Source organism: Dreissena polymorpha, chromosome 15 (assembly GCF_020536995.1).
Source record: "Dreissena polymorpha isolate Duluth1 chromosome 15, UMN_Dpol_1.0, whole genome shotgun sequence".
In the NCBI taxonomy this organism is placed as follows: Eukaryota; Metazoa; Mollusca; class Bivalvia; order Myida; family Dreissenidae; genus Dreissena; species Dreissena polymorpha.
In genome coordinates this window covers 43,948,821-43,968,036 of record NC_068369.1, presented here as the reverse complement: position 1 = coordinate 43,968,036, position 19,216 = coordinate 43,948,821, and the positions used below count along the sequence as shown (strand labels likewise).

The 19,216-nt window shown below is 39.1% G+C and overlaps 1 protein-coding gene across 6 annotated transcripts in view; it reads right to left on the bottom strand.

Moving 5' to 3' along the window:
• LOC127860062 (von Willebrand factor A domain-containing protein 7-like) overlaps nt 1–7,024 on the bottom strand; it is a 29,774-nt gene extending 22,750 nt beyond the window's left edge. For 5 of the 6 annotated variants that reach the window (XM_052397813.1, XM_052397814.1, XM_052397817.1 and 2 more), the window contains exons 1-3: nt 6,804–7,024; nt 5,810–5,927; nt 4,511–4,633 (exon numbers count right to left, since the gene is read on the bottom strand). In XM_052397813.1, coding sequence (XP_052253773.1) covers nt 4,511–4,633; nt 5,810–5,927; nt 6,804–6,968 — 406 coding nt within the window. In that variant the 5' untranslated portion in view covers nt 6,969–7,024. Of the gene's footprint in view, nt 1–2,654; nt 2,761–4,510; nt 4,634–5,809; nt 5,928–6,803 lie in introns of those variants that run through there. The other variant, XM_052397818.1, reaches the window with a different exon arrangement.
• Between the last annotated feature and the right edge of the window lie 12,192 nt (nt 7,025–19,216).

Sequence of the window (19,216 nt, the reverse complement as noted above, 5' to 3'; positions counted from 1 at the left end):
CACGAAGCCTCACTACATACTTTCCGTGATCTGCTCGCCGTTGAAGTTCCACGAGGCCTCACTACATACTTTCCTTGATCTGCTCGCCGTTGAATTGCCACGAGGCTACACTACTTACTTTCATTGATCTGCTCGCCGTTGAAGTGTCAGGAGGCCTCACTACTTACTTTTATTGATCTGCTCGCCTTTGAAGTGCCGCGTGGCCTCACTACATACTTTCCTTGATCTGCTCGCCGTTGAAGTGCCACGAGGCCTCACTACATACTTTCCTTGATCTGCTCGCCATTGAAGTGCCACGGGGCCACACTACTTACTTTCATTGATCTGCTCGCCGTTGAAGTGCCAGGTGGCCTCACTACTTACTTTCATTGATCTGCTCGCCGTTGAAGTGCCACGAGGCCTCACTACTTACTTTCCTTGATCTGCTCGCCGTTGAATTGCCAGGTGGCCTCACTACTTACTTTCATTGATCTACTCGCCGTTGAAGTGCCATGAAGCCTCACTGCTTACTTTAATTGATCTGCTCGCCGTTGAAGTTCCAGATGGCCATTTAACATACTTTTCTTGATATGCTCGTTGTTGAAGTGCCAGGTGGCCTCACTACTTTCTTTCATTGATCTGCTCGCCGTTGAAGTGCCAGGTGGCCTCACTGCTTACTTGTATTGATCTGCTCGCCGTTGAAGTGCCAGGTGGCCTCATTACTTACTTTAATTGATCTGCTCGCCGTTGAAGTGCCACGAAGCCTCACTACATACTATCCTTGATCTGCTCGCCGTTGAAGTGCCACGAGGCCTTACTACATACTTTTCTTGATCTGCGCGCCGTTGAAGTGCCACGGGGCCACACTACTTTCTTTCATTGATCTGCTCGCCGTTAAAGTGCCAGGTGGCCTCACTACTTACTTTCATTCATCTGCTCACCGTTGAAGTGCCACGAGGCCTCACTACTTACTGTCATTGATCTGCTCGCCGTTGAAGTGCCAGGTGGCCTCACTCCTTTTTTTATCTGCTCGTCGTTGAAGTGCCAGGTTGCCACACTACTTACTTTCATTGATCTGCTCGTCGTTGAAGTGCCAGGTGGCCTCACTACTTACTTTCATTGATCTGCTCACTGTTGAAGTGCCACGAGGCCTCACTACATACTTTCCTTGACTGCTCGCCGTTGAATTGCCACGAGGCTACACTACTTACTTTCATTGATCTGCTCGCCGTTGAAGTGCCAGGGGGCCCAACTACTTACTTTCATTGATCTGCTCACCGTTGAAGTGTCACGAGGCCTCACTTCTTACTGTCCTTGATCTGCTCGCTGTTGAAGTACCAGGTGGCCATTTACATACTTTCCTTGATCTGCTCGCCGTTGAAGTGCCAGGTGGCCCCACTACTTACTTTCATTGATATGCTCGCCGTTGAAGTGTCAGGAGGCCTCACTACTTACTTTTATTGATCTGCTCGCCGTTGAAGTGCCGCGTGGCCTCACTACATACTTTCCTTGATCTGCTCGCCGTTGAAGTGCCACGAGGCCTCACTACATACTTTCCTTGATCTGCTCGCCATTGAAGTGCCACGGGGCCACACTACTTACTTTCATTGATCTGCTCGCCGTTGAAGTGCCAGGTGGCCTCACTACTTACTTTCATTGATCTGCTCGCCGTTGAAGTGCCACAAGGCCTCACTACTTACTTTCCTTGATCTGCTCGCCGTTGAATTGCCAGGTGGCCTCACTACTTACTTTCATTGATCTACTCGCCGTTGAAGTGCCATGAAGCCTCACTACTTACTTTAATTGATCTGCTCGCCGTTGAAGTTCCAGATGGCCATTTAACATACTTTCCTTGATATGCTCGTTGTTGAAGTGCCAGGTGGCCTCACTACTTTCTTTCATTGATCTGCTCGCCGTTGAAGTGCCAGGTGGCCTCACTGCTTACTTGTATTGATCTGCTCGCCGTTGAAGTGCCAGGTGGCCTCATTACTTACTTTAATTGATCTGCTCGCCGTTGAAGTGCCACGAAGCCTCACTACATACTATCCTTGATCTGCTCTCCGTTGAAGTGCCACGAGGCCTTACTACATACTTTTCTTGATCTGCTCGCCGTTGAAGTGCCACGATGCTACACTACTTTCTTTCATTGATCTGCTCGCCGTTAAAGTGCCAGGTGGCCTCACTACTTACTTTCATTCATCTGCTCACCGTTGAAGTGCCACGAGGCCTCACTACTTACTGTCATTGATCTGCTCGCCGTTGAAGTGCCAGGTGGCCTCACTCCTTTTTTTATCTGCTCGTCGTTGAAGTGCCAGGTTGCCACACTACTTACTTTCATTGATCTGCTCGTCGTTGAAGTGCCAGGTGGCCTCACTACTTACTTTCATTGATCTGCTCACCGTTGAAGTGCCATGAGGCCTCACTACTTACTTTCCTTGATCTGCTCGCCGTTGAAGTGCCAGGTGGCCCCACTGCTTACTTTCATTGATCTGCTCGCCGTTGAAGTGCCAGGTGGCCTTACTTATTACTTTCATTGATCTGCTCGCCGTTAAAGTGCAATGAGACCTCACTACTTACTTTCCTTGATCTGCTCACTATTGAAGTGCCAGGTGGCCTCATTACTTACTTTCCTTGATCTGCTCGCCGTTGAAGTGCCACGAGGCCTCACTACTTACTTTCCTTGATCTGCTCGCCGTTGAAGTGCCAGGTTGCCTCACTGCTTACTTTCATTGATCTGCTCGCCGTTGAAGTGCCAGGTGGCCTCATTACTTACTTTCATTGATCTGCTCGCCGTTGAAGTGCCACGAGGCCTCACTACTTACTTTCCTTGATCTGCTCGCCGTTGAAGTGCCAGGTGGTCTCACTGCTTACTTTCATTGATCTGCTCGCCGTTGAAGTGCCAGGTGGCCTCATTACTTACTTTAATCGATCTGCTCGCCGTTGAAGTGCCATGAAGCCTCACTACATACTTTCCGTTATCTGCTCGCCGTTGAAGTGCCACGAGGCCTCACTACATACTTTCCTTGATCTGCTCGCCGTTGAAGTGCCACGAGGCCACACTACTTACTTTCATTGATCTGCTCGCCGTTGAAGTGCCAGGGGGCCCAACTACTTACTTTCATTGATCTGCTCACCGTTGAAGTGCCACGAAGCCTCACTTCTTACTGTCCTTGATCTGCTCACCGTTGAAGTGCCAGGTGGCCATTTACATACTTTCCTTGATCTGCTCACCGTTGAAGTACCAGGTGGCCCCACTACTTACTTTCATTGATATGCTCGCCGTTGAAGTGCCAGGAGGCCTCACTACTTACTTTAATTGATCTGCTCGCCGTTGAAGTGCCACGAAGCCTCACTACATACTTTCCTTGATATGCTTGCCATTGAAGTGCCACGGGGCCACACTTCTTACTTTCATTGATCTGCTCGCCGTTGAAGTGCCAGGTGGCCTTACTACTTACTTTCAATGATCTGCTCGCCGTTGAAGTGCCACGAGGCCTCACTACTTACTTTCCTTGATCTGCTCGCCGTTGAAGTGTCAGGTGGCCCCACTACTTACTTTCATTGATCTGCTCGCCGTTGAAGTGCCATGAAGCCTCACTACTTACTGTCCTTGATCTGCTCGCCGTTGAAGTGCCATGAAGCCTCACTACTTACTGTCCTTGATCTGCTCGCCGTTGAAGTGCCAGATGGCGATTTAACATACTTTCCTTGATCTTCTAGTTGTTGAAGTGCCAGGTGGCCTCACTACTTTCTTTCATTGATCTGCTCGCCGTTGAAGTGCCAGGTGGCCTCACTGCTTACTTTCATTGATCTGGTCGCCGTTGAAGTGCCAGTTGGCCTCATTACTTACTTTAATTGATCTGCTCGCCGTTTAGGTGCCACGAAGCCTCACTACATACTTTCCTTGATCTGCTCGCCGTTGAAGTGCCACGAGGCCTCACTACATACTTTTCTTGATCTGCTCGCCGTTGAAGTGCCACGAGGCCACACTACTTTCTTTCATTGATTTGCTCGCCTTTGAAGTGCCAGGTGGCCTCACTACTTACTTTGATCGATCTGCTCACCGTTGAAGTGCCACGAGGCCTCACTACTTACTGTCCTTGATCTGCTCGCCGTTGAAGTGCCAGGTGGCCTCACTACTTTTTTTATCTGCTCGTCGTTGAAGTGCCAGGTGGTCGCACTACTTACTTTCATTGATCTGCTCGCCGTTGAAGTGCCAGGTGGCCGCACTACTTACTGTCCTTGATATGCTTGCCGTTGAAGTGCCAGGTGGCCACACTACTTACTTTCCTTCATCTCCTCGCCGTTGAAGTGCCAGGTGGCCTCACTACTTACTTTCCTTGATCTACTCGCCGTTGAAGTTCCACGTGTCTTCACTGCTTACTTTCCTTGATCCGCTCTCAGTTGAAGTGCCAGGTGGCCTCACTACTTACTGCCCATGATCTGCTCGTCGTTGAAGTGCCAGGTGGCCGCACTACTTACTTTCTTTGATCTGCTCGGCGTTGAAGTGCCAGGTGGCCTCACTACTTACTTTCTTTGATCTGCTCGCCGTTGAAGTGCCAGGCTGCCTCGCTGTAATGGTCCTGGTCTACCTTGTTGTTGTGCTTCACCAGGTCGTCTATCGCCTCCTGGAACCGCTTCTCAGACACCTGACCTGCGTGGACACGAAGCGAGCAGCGTAAATAGGTGCACTGAATGGGTATGCGGAAACTGTCATGTTTATACCGTTTGACTACTCGCAATGTATTTGTATGCCGTGGTGTAATGACGACAAGTTGGATATTTATACAGTTTGACTATTCATACTATATGTGTATTCCAAAGTGTTTTGGTGACAAGTGTCATATTGATAGAGTTTGACTAGTTATAATATATATATGTCATAGTGTATTGATGAAACGTTTCATATGTATACTGTTTGAATAGTTACACTGTATTTGTATGCTGCAGTGTACTGATGTCAATGGTTGACAAGCGTCATATTCATACAGATTGACTGTACATACTGCATGTGTATGTCAAAGTGTATTGATGACGATTGTCGTGTTTATACAGTGTCTCGACCTATGTTGTATGTGTGTGTCGTAATGTTTTAATGACAAAGGTCATATTTATACATTTTGAATAGTTATACTGTGTGTTTATGCTATAGTATATTGGTAACAACGTTGATATTTATACAATTTGAATATTAATACTGTACGTCGATTTCGAAGTTTAATGACGACAAGGGATAAATGTATACAGTTTGACTAGTTATGTGTATGTCGTAGTGTGTTGCTGACACGATTAATATTTATACAGTTTGAATATTTATACTGTATTGTGTAGATCTATGTCATAGTGTGTCGATGACAAATGACATATTTACACAGTTTGACTGGTTATACTGTTTGTGTATGTCCTATTGTATTGACGACAAGTATTATATTTATACAGGTTAAATTGTTATATGGTATATATGTCAAAGTGTATTAATGGCAATGTTTATTTTATACTGATTCACTAGTTATAATGTATGTGCATTGCGTTGTGTATTAATGAAAAGTGTCATATTTAAACAGTTAAACTAGTAATACTCTTTGTGTGGCGATTACAGTTGTCATTTTTATTTATTCCAAGAACTGGTAAAGTTTCGATAACATAAGCATGTGTTTACACTATTTTTAAAATAGTATTTTTAATATTTTGTCAAACTCAAATGTACAGTAAATCATGCTTGAATGAAGTGTTTGATGTCTCTTTATATTTTACGTTCCAATAATAATTTAAATGTCTAGTAAAAGGTACTGTACATTCCGTAACATCCCACTGGCGGGTCCTAACTAACCTCCGTAATACTGGTCGTACAAACGGCGGGCGGTAATGTCCGGTAAACCGGTCAGGGCCCCATTACTGCAGTTCCGGCAAGCCTGCACGGCGTTCTCCTCAAAGAACTTGGCCACCGCCTGCAGAACACTTTGTATATGAGTCGCATTCTAGAAAAACTGGGTTAAATGCGTGTGCGTAAAGTGTCATCCCAGATAAGCCTGTGCAATCAGCGCAGGCTTATTAGGGACGACACGTTCCGCTTTAATGTTTCCTTTAAAGGTAGTCTATTCTAAACAAAAGCCCAGTGTAGGCGGGAAAAGTTGTCTCTGATAAGCCTGTGCGGACTGCGAATCATGAGAATCTGAAAATCTGTTTAGCCTCAGAACTAAAATCAACAGTGTTGATTGTTAATACATTTGTTTTTACTTTTTTTATTGCACTGAAGCAAACAATTCATAATAAGTATAAATTGAAACTGAAATGATAACAAAATATGTGACGCGTTCTGAGAAAACGGGGCTTCATGCATGTGCGTAAAGTGTCATCCCAGATTAGCCCGTGCAGTCCGCACAGGCTAATAAGGGACGACACTTTCCGCTTTTATGGTATTTTTCGTTTCAAAGAAGTCTCTTCCACACGAAAATCCAGTTAAGGCGGAAAGTGGCGTCCCTGATTAGCCTGTGCGAACTGCATTGGTTAATCTGGGATGACACTTTACGCACATGCATTAAGCCCAGTTTTCTCAGAACGCGACTCATATCAACATTTATGCGATTCATGTTTGATGAACCAATAACCGGTAGAGAAGTCTGATCACTGAACCTGTAGACGTCGATCTCTGCAAAATATTATGGTATACGGAATATGGTCACTATGCCTTAGAGACCTCTTATGTACCTTTTATTTATAATATGTGATCACTTCACTTTTAAGACCCCGATCTCTGTGTTACATCTATTCACCGTAACTTAAATATTTCGATCTCTGTGATATCTGAAAAAAAATCAGTGTACCTTTAAGACTCCGATCTCTGTAATATCCGTATGGGTATAGTCGTTCGTGTCAATCGCTGAAAACGGGTTCGGTAGAAAGCACAGGGTATCGCGCTGAAAGCAGCCCAGTACCAACAACGACAGCCAAATCCTTGCCATTTTAATTGTTTTGAAATGTTTGAACATGTGGTAAGGGTCGCTTCGGTATGTTCTGTCTTTATCTCAACTTTCCTTAAAAGGACCCCTGACCTCGGAGAGATAAGTGCTTTCTTCAGTTGAATCGCCTCATAGGACATACATGTTGGTATTTTTAACAGACTAACGCCAGGTGAATTTCTCATACCGTCGCCTCCTTTCTAAACATATAATTACCGACGTAATGAAATCATTATTGTTGCACTGAAAAATACTTTATTCCAAGTAAATTACATGCATATGAACGTATTTTAAAACTGGCATGAACTGATTTGTGTTTCATATATTTAGATTAACCATATTGTATAGATGTATGCAGTTAATTTGACTTTATTAGAGGAAGAGATTTCACATCATTGAGAAATTTATAAGAATTGTGAAAAACGCCTATTTTTGAATGGGAACTGGGGCTAAATTCTGAACATCTTTTATATAATTCATATAGAAATTGTTAATTCTTACATTTTTTTTAATAAGAAAGTTTCTTTTCTAAGATGTTCTTGTAAGAACTTTTCTAAGACCATTCTTAGTGAAAACACATTCTTAAAAAAATTAAAAAATGTTCATTCGTAAACAATTTATGTTTATGTTATTGACAAAATCGAGCGCGTTTGTATAGCTGTATAGTGTCAGTATTACAGACAAGGTTAATCCTGTTTTATAATTTCGAAGTATAATAAGATGGTATTTATTTATACATTTTATGTTACTTTTGTTTATTGTTGAAAGAAACGTGCTTTTACAGTTCAATTATTACAGTATATTACCAAAATTGGTAAGTACGCTTCCGGTATGCAATAGTTTTACAGTTCAGTGCAATTATTATTGAAAATCAAAAAATCATGTACATTAAGATGTTTATAAACAATGCGCACGTGTTCTCCACTGTAATGTGTATGTTGATATAAACTCCCATGTCTTGAAATTTTCAAGTCATTATTTATGTATGTTTTGGTACCTTTAATAAAATATGTTGAGAAACAACCTCTCTATATCGCAGACATTCTGATTGTCATGAAATGGAATGTCCCGCTGCCTGTTTTCCTGCATGCCATTCTAGATACTGTTCATTACTTTGCATACGTTGTGCAAAACGCTACATGGAATGATCACTCATGTATTATGATTCTGCTGTTATTTTATTTAAATAATTACATATCTAATTACTGTTCGTATTGATCAAATCATTTGTTTACAGTATGCCATTGATTATTTTTTTGTTTTTAAAATAATTAAATGACTTATTGGCAAACCTTTTTATGTGTCAGCAGAATTTATTCATGCAGGACTCCCAGTCTTCTCTATTGTTTTGTTTTTAAAATAATTAAATGACTTATTGGCAAACCTTTTCGTGTGTCAGCAGAATTTATTCATGCAGGACTCCCAATCTTCTCTATTGTTTTGTTTTTAAAATAATTAAATGACTTATTGGCAAACCTTTTCGTGTGTCAGCAGAATTTATTCATGTAGGACTCCCAATCTTCTCACGAGTTGGATGACATTTATATTGAATAAAGTTCAATTAAACTCTTTCGCTGTTTATACTTTTAAAATCAAATCAATCATTGTGTGATATTTTTGCAATATACATACTTTATTAATATTTTTTTTTATTGCACCTCGTGAAACAAAACTGTAATATGCCATGGATTAAATTTTAAACACAAATACACAAACAATAACCATAACTGTGTCACAGCCCTCGACACTGGTGGCTGGCTGTTAACAGTTATGAATGTCTCCGAAGTTAGTCTGAAAATCATCCTAGGCTAAACATCATAGAGAGATGAGGATCTTATCTTGGTCCAACCTCAAAGTTTGTTACATTTTCAAATTCACACAGCCTTTCATTATGTTTATATCTATAGTATCTTTCTTGTATGACAAATAAATAAATACTTATATAAGCAACACTTGAAATAATACAATGTCAATTTACATCAGCGTTTTTATTTGGGAAAAATAAATCCTGAACACACGATAGTCGGGATGCAAGAGATAGCAACTTGTTTCATCAGGTGGAGTGTGATTTGTCGGGTCAGTCATGAGTGTTAATATTCTCGTGTCTTTTAACTATTTTATGTCGCGCATGCGTATACAACGGGTATTTATGTTAACATTTTATATAATCGATAAAAAAAATTAGTATTACCCGGTAACACAAAAATACTCGATCTTGCTAAGATATTTGTTTAATATTTACCTTATGAAAGTTTATATCAATTCTCTGGATAATTCACATATTGAAATGTCATTTTGTCTCCTTTGTCTGTTTTACAGATTATGTGGTAGCATTTTAAGTTGCAGATACTCGGAGAAGCGTTTACTTTTTCGAATGGGTGTAGCTCCTCAGCAATCGCCTCTCCTGTAATCGCCTTCCTCCTGGTTTGGATTTTGTGTTTGTTGGTTGATTATGGTTCGGGCCTGACAGATGCATGTTACTTTCCTTTCAGGAATTCTTCGGCATTCGACCAGCCACTGTAAATTTTGCACAGGGTGAAGAACCGTTCATCACTTAAATGTTGCTTCTTTTCCATTGAAACACAAAAGGACGGGATGCGGTTACCGATTGCATAAGCACAAGAAATTCATGTAGTGGTGGTTGACCGGGCGAGATACAGCCTGCGGTTTACTGCACGTGGAAGTGATTATATGAGCCGCGTTTTGAGAAAACTGGGCATAATGCATGTGCGTAAAGTGTCGTCCCAGATTAGTCTGTGCAGTCCGCACAGGCTAATCAGGGACGACACTTTCCGCATTTATGACATTTTCGTTAAAATGAAGTCTCTTCTAAGCAAAAATCCAATTAAGGAGGAAAGTGTCGTCCCTGATTACCCTGTGCGGACTGCACAGGTTAATCTGGGACGACACTTTACGCACATGCACTATGTCCACTTTTCTCAGAACGCGACTCATATTTGGGGATCTTATTTTAATGTGTATGCCGGTCTCATGCATGTTGTAGATGAGATGCGATTTATCCGTCAGATTGTACTTGTGCAGTACTGTCCAAAGGTCTTTGAAATAATTTCAACAATCTCCGGCGTTGAGCCCTTTGCACTGCTTCTATCCAAGGCATGCGGTTACATTGAAGAGAACCGGTATTTCAATGTCTCGAGGAAGCCTTACAGCCAGTTTATTCCCATATTGAATTCATATTGTAAGGACGCTATCATTATTGTTTTGCCAATCGCCGAACCAGTTGCTGAACCTGAACATATTTATAGCACTTTCATGTTTTAGATCAACTGAAATATCGATATTTTGTTTATGTATGAATGTATACACATATCAACAATCACAGAATGAATATTTCCTTACTTAACCTTAGGGGCCTTTTCACAGATTTTGGCATTTTTTAACTTATTCATTAAATGCTTTATATTGATAAATGTAAACATTGGATCGTAAAAGCTCCAGTAAAAAATCAAGAATAAAATTAAAAAAAGGAAAAGAACATTGCCCGGAGCAGGTTTCGAACCAGTGACCCCTGGAGTCCTGCCATAGTCCTGAAGTAAAAACGCTTTAGCCTACTGAGCTATTCCGCCGAGTACACATACTAGACGTATTTTATACCTTATATAAGCAATCTTCGTAGTTTCACAAAATTTAACGACAAAAACAGAACTCTCCAAATTATTCAATCGTTTCGCGTTGCAACGCTTTATAATTTTTAGGTTTTAAAATCGTCAAAAGATGCATATAATGGCTATATTAGACCATGGTAAATGTTCAGTATTACTGTTTCCTCACAAATATCATAACTAAAACGAAAATGTGCGAATCTGAAACAACTTTTTTCAATTGTGTCAATTTACCAAAGCGTCAAAAGATCCCTTTAATAGAACACTGACAAAAGTCATTTTGTACTGGAAGCTGTTATCGAATAAAAGTTTCTAAAAACAATTCAAACATGTTTATTAAAATTTCTAGTTAACATTCACGGTTCTAAGACAAAAACTAAGATGGTAGCATTGGTAAAGTAAAAAAAAACTTAGATAAAGAATGATTTTTCAATTAAATTGTGTAGCAGAAATATCCAGAATACCGCCGTCCGTTTAGACATCATAAGGACATCAAAATATTATAAAGAAGAAACCACGTCAAATGGGTTTATTATTGAAAGAATTCTCAATGGTAGAGTGAGGATTAAATATAGTAGTGAGAGTGGAATATGAGATGGAAGAGTGAGGCCTAGTGAGAGGAAGACTGTGCGGGTGAAGGGAGTGAAAGAAGATTGATATCTGTGAAAGAGGGAATTTCAAAATGGGTAGCATAGAGAGTAGGAGGCGAAATGACATAGAAATATGCCAGAGATCAGACAAGCAATGTAGATAGTGAAAATACGACAAAGCAAGTGTAGGAGGGAAAGTGATATGAATAGAAAGACATCGGGCTACCACGACCAGTACCCGATTATGATGGGCTCTAAGAGCCCGGGTGACCCTGTCCACTGGACGGAGTTGAAAGATCCGCAATAGCGGATAGCGCTGCATGTAGCGCACTCTTCATGGTTTCGATTTGTTTGATAACCTTTTTATAGCTTTTGGCTATATTTTTCTAGTAAGTTCTGGTTTCTCAACAAAAATGTGGAATTGAATTAAAACAGCAGGTAAAATTAACTATTTCATCCGGATTATGTTTTTTGGAATAATATTTATATAAACTATCAATTTAAAAGGCAATCGTATTTAATTCATTTTCTACATTTTCTAGTTTCTTTGTTTTTAAGTTAATCTAACATTACGTTATGTTTCAGTTCTATAAATAATGATCATTCAGCCTTTAGGTTTGCAATCAAAGACCCTTTTACAAGGTGTGAAATATCGCGTTCGTGGTAAACTTACATACACTCGTGTCTGTCATTAGTAATGGGGGGATTTCTTGGTCTAGTGGCAGCGTGCTGGTATCGCACACACTGAGCGAGCTGGTATCGCACACATTGAGCGTGCTGGTATCGCACTCACTGAGCGAGCTGGTATCGCACACACTGAGCGTGCTGGTATCGCACACACTGAGCGAGCTGTTATCGCACACACTGAGCGTGCTGGCATTGCACACACTGAGCGTGCTGGTATCGCTCACACTGAGCGTGCTGGTATCGCACACACTGAGCGTGCTGGCATCGCACACACTGAGCGTGCTTGTATCGCACACACTGAGCATGCTGGTATCGTACACACTGAGCTTGCTGGCATTGCACACACTGAGCGTGCTGGTATCACACACACTGAGCGTGCTGGTATCGCACACACTGAGCGTGCTGGTATAACACACACTGAGCGTGCTGGTATCGCACACACTGAGCGTGCTGGTATCGCTCACACTGAGCGTGCTGGTATCGCACACACTGAACGTGCTGGCATCGCACACATTGAGCGTGCTGGTATCGCTCACACTGAGCGTCCTGGTATCGCACACTAAGCGTGCTGGTATCGCACACACTTCTCGAAAACCATTCCTCACATGAGCCATCTTGACTCTTGTTTTATGTTTTTCCTTACCTGATGTGGTGTATATATTCTTGGCACTATGCTAGTGAAATTGTGTTTACTATCCGAGTATCCGTACTGAGTCATGGTGTCTTTCTTACGCCCATGCTTTATGCTCGGTTTTACCGTGGGGAGGGGGGCACACATAGCAAGTTCCTACCCCCCCCCCCCAATCCTTCCATGCTGTCCCCAAAGCTTTTGCATTGTATATGCCGTAAGTTTTTAAATTTAAATAGAAAACGTGGCCCTAGTGTGAACAGTTATCCATGACCAATGTTAATAATCTTAACTTATGCATGGAATTAACGAAAGAATGAATTAATAAAGACTGACTCGCTCGCTGACTTACTGACTGTCTAAATACAGTCCTTTGGATGCTCGGATGAGAGAACCTCCACCAGTCAGGTCTGTTGTGGGCTGCTGAGAGTAATTCACCCTTGGGGAGGGACGTCCACTCGTTCACATTGTCAATCCAGCTTTTATTCTAACGGCCTCGACGGCGACCTCCCTCTAACGTGCCCTTTTGGACAGTACCGGTATTGTACAGAGAGTCTTACCTGTTGACGTGTCCAAACCCAGGCAGCTTTAGGCGATGCACGGTCGCCATCAGGGGCTCTTGTGGTCCAACAAGTGTTGTAATGATCATGATGATGATCATGATGATGATCGCGATGATCATGTTCATGAGGATGATGATGAAAGAATAAAGAACGACGGAACAAAAGGGAGCAAAGGTTATGAACGATATTAAGCAGCACGTACTTCTGTTTCTACAAGTACGCTTTATATGATATTTTTGGTAGACAATATTATGCCTGAAATTTATTGTACAAATTCTGCATAGAATTGTGTATTTAACGTGTTTGTATTACATACACCCGTGAATAATAGTGTGCAATAGACGTATGAAGTACGAGTCATAGCGGTGGTTATATGAGGTTGTGTACAATAAACATGTAAAGTACAGGTCCTAGGGATGGTGATAGGATGATGTGTACAATAGACGAGTGAAATACAGACCAAAGGCATGTTTGTGGCTATATGTGTTTAATAGACGGATAAAGTACAGGCAATATGGATTTTGATTGGCTGATTTGTACACTAGACAGGCGAAATACAAGTCGAAAAGAAGGTGATATGATGAGATGTGCACAATAGAAGTGTTAAGTGCAGGCCAAAGGCACGTTGTATATATGTCCATGTAGATGACGTCTTAAGCACGAATTATTACCGCACGTTAAAAGTAAAATATTATGGTTTTGTTCGGGCTTGTTTTCTTTCAGTAAAAGTAATTCTTTGTTTATAAATAGATTAAAAGAAAATATAGATATAAAGACTTTATCAGTTAATTTCATCACACAAGGCCGATCCTAAGTCAGGTGAAACACTATAGGGTTATTGCGTCATTCACGGGAACGTCTTTTGCAGATATCTCTATCAGAGAGTGCTCTCAGGTATGACATCGGCGCCACTCCTGTAACATATGTGCGCTTCGGTGAACCACTGATATGAAAACATGGTACAAAAGTGCGAGCGTGTGTGACTGCGACCACCAGCATTGGCAGTATAATGTCGACACTACATGAATTTCTACAAATATACTATTACATCATCTCCAGACTCTTAATCGCGTTCGTCATCGTCGGTGTCGTTTTTATCGTCTTTATCCTCTCCCCTCACCAACATCAACATCGTCTTAATCATCGTCATCACCACCATTATCATCATTAACATCATGATTAAAGTCATCCCCATCGTAAGCAACTATATTGTTACTTTCATTTTTTTATTTAATCTTGATAACATTTTGTCATTTATAGCAGATCAGCATATACTAAATAAAACAACTGTGGAACGATACAGTGTAGGTTATATTAACATGTTAATTTTTTATTGGTTTCCCTTCAAAGGGAGATTATACGATTTTTATATGTGTGTAAATTGTAATATATTGATAAAAATATGTTACAATAACACAAATAGGTGAGAAATATTATACATTGAAGCCGAATTTCATAAAATGCAGCAAAGACAAATTAGCGCCCCGAGCCGAATGACGAAGATATTTTCCTACAATAACCGAAGCATTCGTCTGTTTATAAGAATTAGTGTTCGTGTGCAATCATTCTATACATAGATGGTGACGTCACTACGTTATTATCACCTCTATACTTAGACGCATCACGCACCTCCATTTGGAGGCATTTATGACTACGACACAAAGAAGTCCGCGGATGAATGAAGAATTTGCTTTATAAGTAAACTTTCATGTTATGATTTAAAATTTAAGTATAATTTTGTTCAGTCTTACGGTCTTATGTAAGTATTAATTAAAATTTTCGTAAGTTTTCAACAATTTCGCTCTTTATTCATTTTTTTTAAACTGTACTTTCACTTTCGGTTGTTTAACAACATGTATCCTTTATTGACGAAAGTTTGCAATGAAATAGCGTTTTCAAAACCGCTTAAAAAGTTTCAGAAGGTGTATCTGATGCATGTTATGAATAGACACAATGTCATAGCTATATTGCCGACTAGTATGGGAACAATTTGGTATTTCAAGTGGCTCCATTTGAATTGCAAGAGAAGTTCAAATTGACTTGTTCAGTTTGTTAAATTTTGACACCCTAATTATATATTTTTTTATAAGTGCCTGATAGATTTTTTTCTTTAAATAATTGAGATCAATGAAAATTTTAGTAAACGCACAGCATTGATGTTCTATGATGGTCATTTTTTAGTGGAATAGTATGTTACAATAAAACAATTATAACTATTGTATAAATGAATTTAGATTAGGTGTCATCTTTAAATGGGGTAGTAATTCATTATATGAGATTAGCACATTACATAGTTGAAAAATAAATAACACTTTAATGACTAACCATAGTAAAATAAAGTAGCATAGAATATGTTGCAGGTCATAAAATGTAAAACTGAAATTGAAGAAGCTTTACAAATATTTTACACTGACAACACTGCTGGTTTTCCACACAAAAAAATCCTTCCTATCTACCTGCCCTAGTTTTTTGGGGCAAATTTAAATATTATTAATATAATTGAGTTAAATTATTAAAATATCAATATGTTTTGATTACATTAGCTTATTATATTATTAATAATAAATACTTTGCAAGGAAAGTCCAATTCTGTTTTAATTAGTCTTAATTAGGTACTAGTAAAATTGAAAATATCAGTGACATCCAAAACTTGGCTTATATGCGTATGAATGCATATTTTCTTTGACAGTTACATAGTACCCTATTTAATTGGATTAAAAACAACAAAAAACTATAGTTTTACAACCCAGCCCAAGTTGACTCAAACTGAATTAATTCATCAATTGATCCTATTTAATTATATTAAAAACAACATGTGTAAGATTTTGAGAATATCCCATGTGTTCCTCTAGTATTCCTCTAGTACACCAACATGCACGTCTTTCTAATGATTTACATGCACTCCTTAAACAGTTTAACAAAAATAATGAATGATTAATCCAAAGAAAACAACAAACAAGCTGCTTCATATAAAAAGTTTATTACATAAGATTACATAAGCAAAATAATCATTTTGATAATAAATCAAGATTATACTTCAACCAAACCATTATAAATTTATTGTGGGGTGGGGGGGGGGGGGTAATGTAAGCACTAAAACTAAAATGGGGGAAATGTCTGGGGAGGGAACATCTTAGGGCGGGCGTCCGGAATTCCTGCTAAGGGCGACAGTGTTGTTAATGTGTCTTTAGAAGAAATAACTGAAGGAAAGTACTTATTGGTGTATGCCCATCCAGAAGCATTTCTGAGCATATCAATTGGAACAGCAATATTGAATGCATTTGAAAGAGATATAACTGTTTCATGAATTGCTTTTGTTGAAGCCCACAAGTCATGGTCCTTTAATGGTAGCTTTCCTATTAGGGAATTTTATACTTATTTTTTACTCTACAATCTAGCTCTTTTGTCATAAAATGAGAAGTTTTATTATCCAACAGGTTTTGTGTTTGAACCTCACAAATTTTATAATACCAAAGTCCCATCATATAATCATCATCACAATCAGCAGCAGCATTATCATATTCATCATCATCATCGTTAGCAGCAGCATCATTGTGTTGTATTATCAGAATTCAATACAAATACAAACACAACCATTACAACTCTTACTACTACTACTACTACTAATTAATTAATTATCTACTACTACAACAAGAACAACAACTATGACTACTACTACTGATCTTACTTCTACTACAACTAGTCTACTACTACTACTACTACTACTACTACTACTACTACTTCTACTACTACTACCACCACCACCACCACCACAACCACCACCACCACTACTACTACTACTACTACTACTACTTCTACTACTACTACTACTACTACTTGGTACACCAGAACTTGTTGTCCATGGAGACGATAATGAGAACTCCCAGAGTATTGATCGAACCCTCGCCCAGCGGACATCATTCTCTACACCATAGCGACCATGAATTAATATTTGATGCCATGTACAACATAATTCACCTTATTACACAAAACATGGAATACACAAAATGAATGAAAATGCTTTAAAATAAATGCAAATTTGAAGTTTGAAACAAAACAACCTAAGCAATACATAATAAGAAACACTACATTATTGAAACACTGATACCATGAACATTTTAGGGTGTAACACCTTATGTACATGTACCAGACCTTTTATGTACTACCGGCACTTTGAAACTTTACGTACCACCTACATAAAATATAGGTGTTATTTCCATTCATTCATAGCAGTCCTAATGAATTAAGGTCATTCTCTAAACATGCTTAAAGTCTAAAAAAGGAAATAATTTGATTTTTTTTACAGTTTGAACATTAAGATCATTCTCTCTTCTCTTCAAAGTATCACATTTCAATTATACAATATAATACAAACATTTTAGACTTTATAATCCTTAGTCAGGATAAGATAAGAGACAAATGAATTTTTATAATTTACTTCAATTTCAGGTAAGACTAATAAATCATTTATTAAGTACTACATGTATTTGGGCTAATAAATTAAACTAAGACACTCAGTGACACTTAGACAATCTGACAAAATATAAAATCTATGGCCAATATAGATCTATAAGTCTAAATTCATAAATACTATCACACAAAATACATTTCATCAATAACACACATTCATATTAAATTAGTTATCTCTTTATATTATAACTATGGTACATAAAGTGTCAGATAGTGGTACATAAAGTGTCGGTACATATACGGACTGGTACGTAATGTGTGACATTCAACATTTTAAAAATCAGTTAACAATATATGGACTTCATTGTTTTGCATATACGCATTCAAAGCATATTTATTAAAAATTAAAACACACTGTTCATGGCTGTATCTTTTTATTTATACATGCATCAACTATTCTGGTTATTAATACATTTTTAAAATTATATATAAACAAGAGCACCACATTATGGGTGCCAAGCTAGGCTGCGGTGCAGTTTTGAATAAATGAAATTTATTAAAAGAATTTTTAGAGGTTAGTGACCTTGACCTTTGACCGAGTGACCCCAAAATGGGTGTGGTGTGTAGAAATCATCAAGGTGCATATACATGTGAGGTTTCAATGTTTTAGGTGGAAGCACTTTGATTTTTGAGCCTATGTAAAGGTTTTAGCACGACGCGGACGTCTGACGACGAGCTGTCTATGACAATACCTAGGGTTTTCCCCGAAAACAGCCGAGCTAAAATTGAGCGCCATTAGTCCATTTTTTTGACGCTCTTAAATATTAAGCTACTTTTTATATGGGTAAGGCCACGACTTTTTTTTTTATTGGTTTACAAAAATTATTTTGAAAATGGTCCATCGGGCGGTCGAAAAAAAAAAAAAAAAAAAAACATTGGAAAAAAAGTTAATGCTAATAACATCAGAACAAAGACAACATATCTTTTATAACCTTAACACAGAGACAAAAAATCAAATTATGCAATGAAACACATCTATATCTTCAAATGAAATGAGTCCTAACAGCACCTTATGTAACATCAGGCAATTTTAAACACTCCATTACATGACATGCGTTCTTCTCCCATTAAAACGAAAAACTGCGCTTCATTTCCATAATTGGATGCGCACCATTACGCAATGCGATGCCCGTTGCATAAATCTTATATAAGATAAACTACTCATACACAAATTACCCGGTATGTGTTTGCTCTTACTCGACTTATGAGATCGTACATGAAAAAAAAAATCGAGGTAGATCGATCCATGCGTCGTCGCGGTAATGTTTGTCAAAGTTGTTGTTGTCATGAAAACTCGTTGATTTACAACGCAAAACGTCTTATTTGAACTGACGCGAATTAATTTAATCATATTTGTCAACTTCGCTTTTGCTTTATTTTGATAATTTAATCCAAAGTTTAATGTTAGCAAGTGTTTTTTTTACTGGAATTGTAAACAAGGAGTCAGTTAAAGTCTTCCGAAAATGTGCAGTCTGTGTGAATTGACAGTTTGACGTCATCAAAGGAAAGCCGCTTTCTGTCGGAAGCAATAAAGCGACAAATTTCGCGCCGAAAAAATTGGCTTCCTTTGTCTAGCAATCAACATGCCGAACCAATCGTGTGTTTGTTTCTCAATTGCAATCCTCCAATTTAATAAAAGCACGTGCATAGCTCCGCCTTCGAATCTTTTGCAGAGAACGGAGGCGGAGTTTAAAGGTTAATTGAGCTAGTGTTTTAC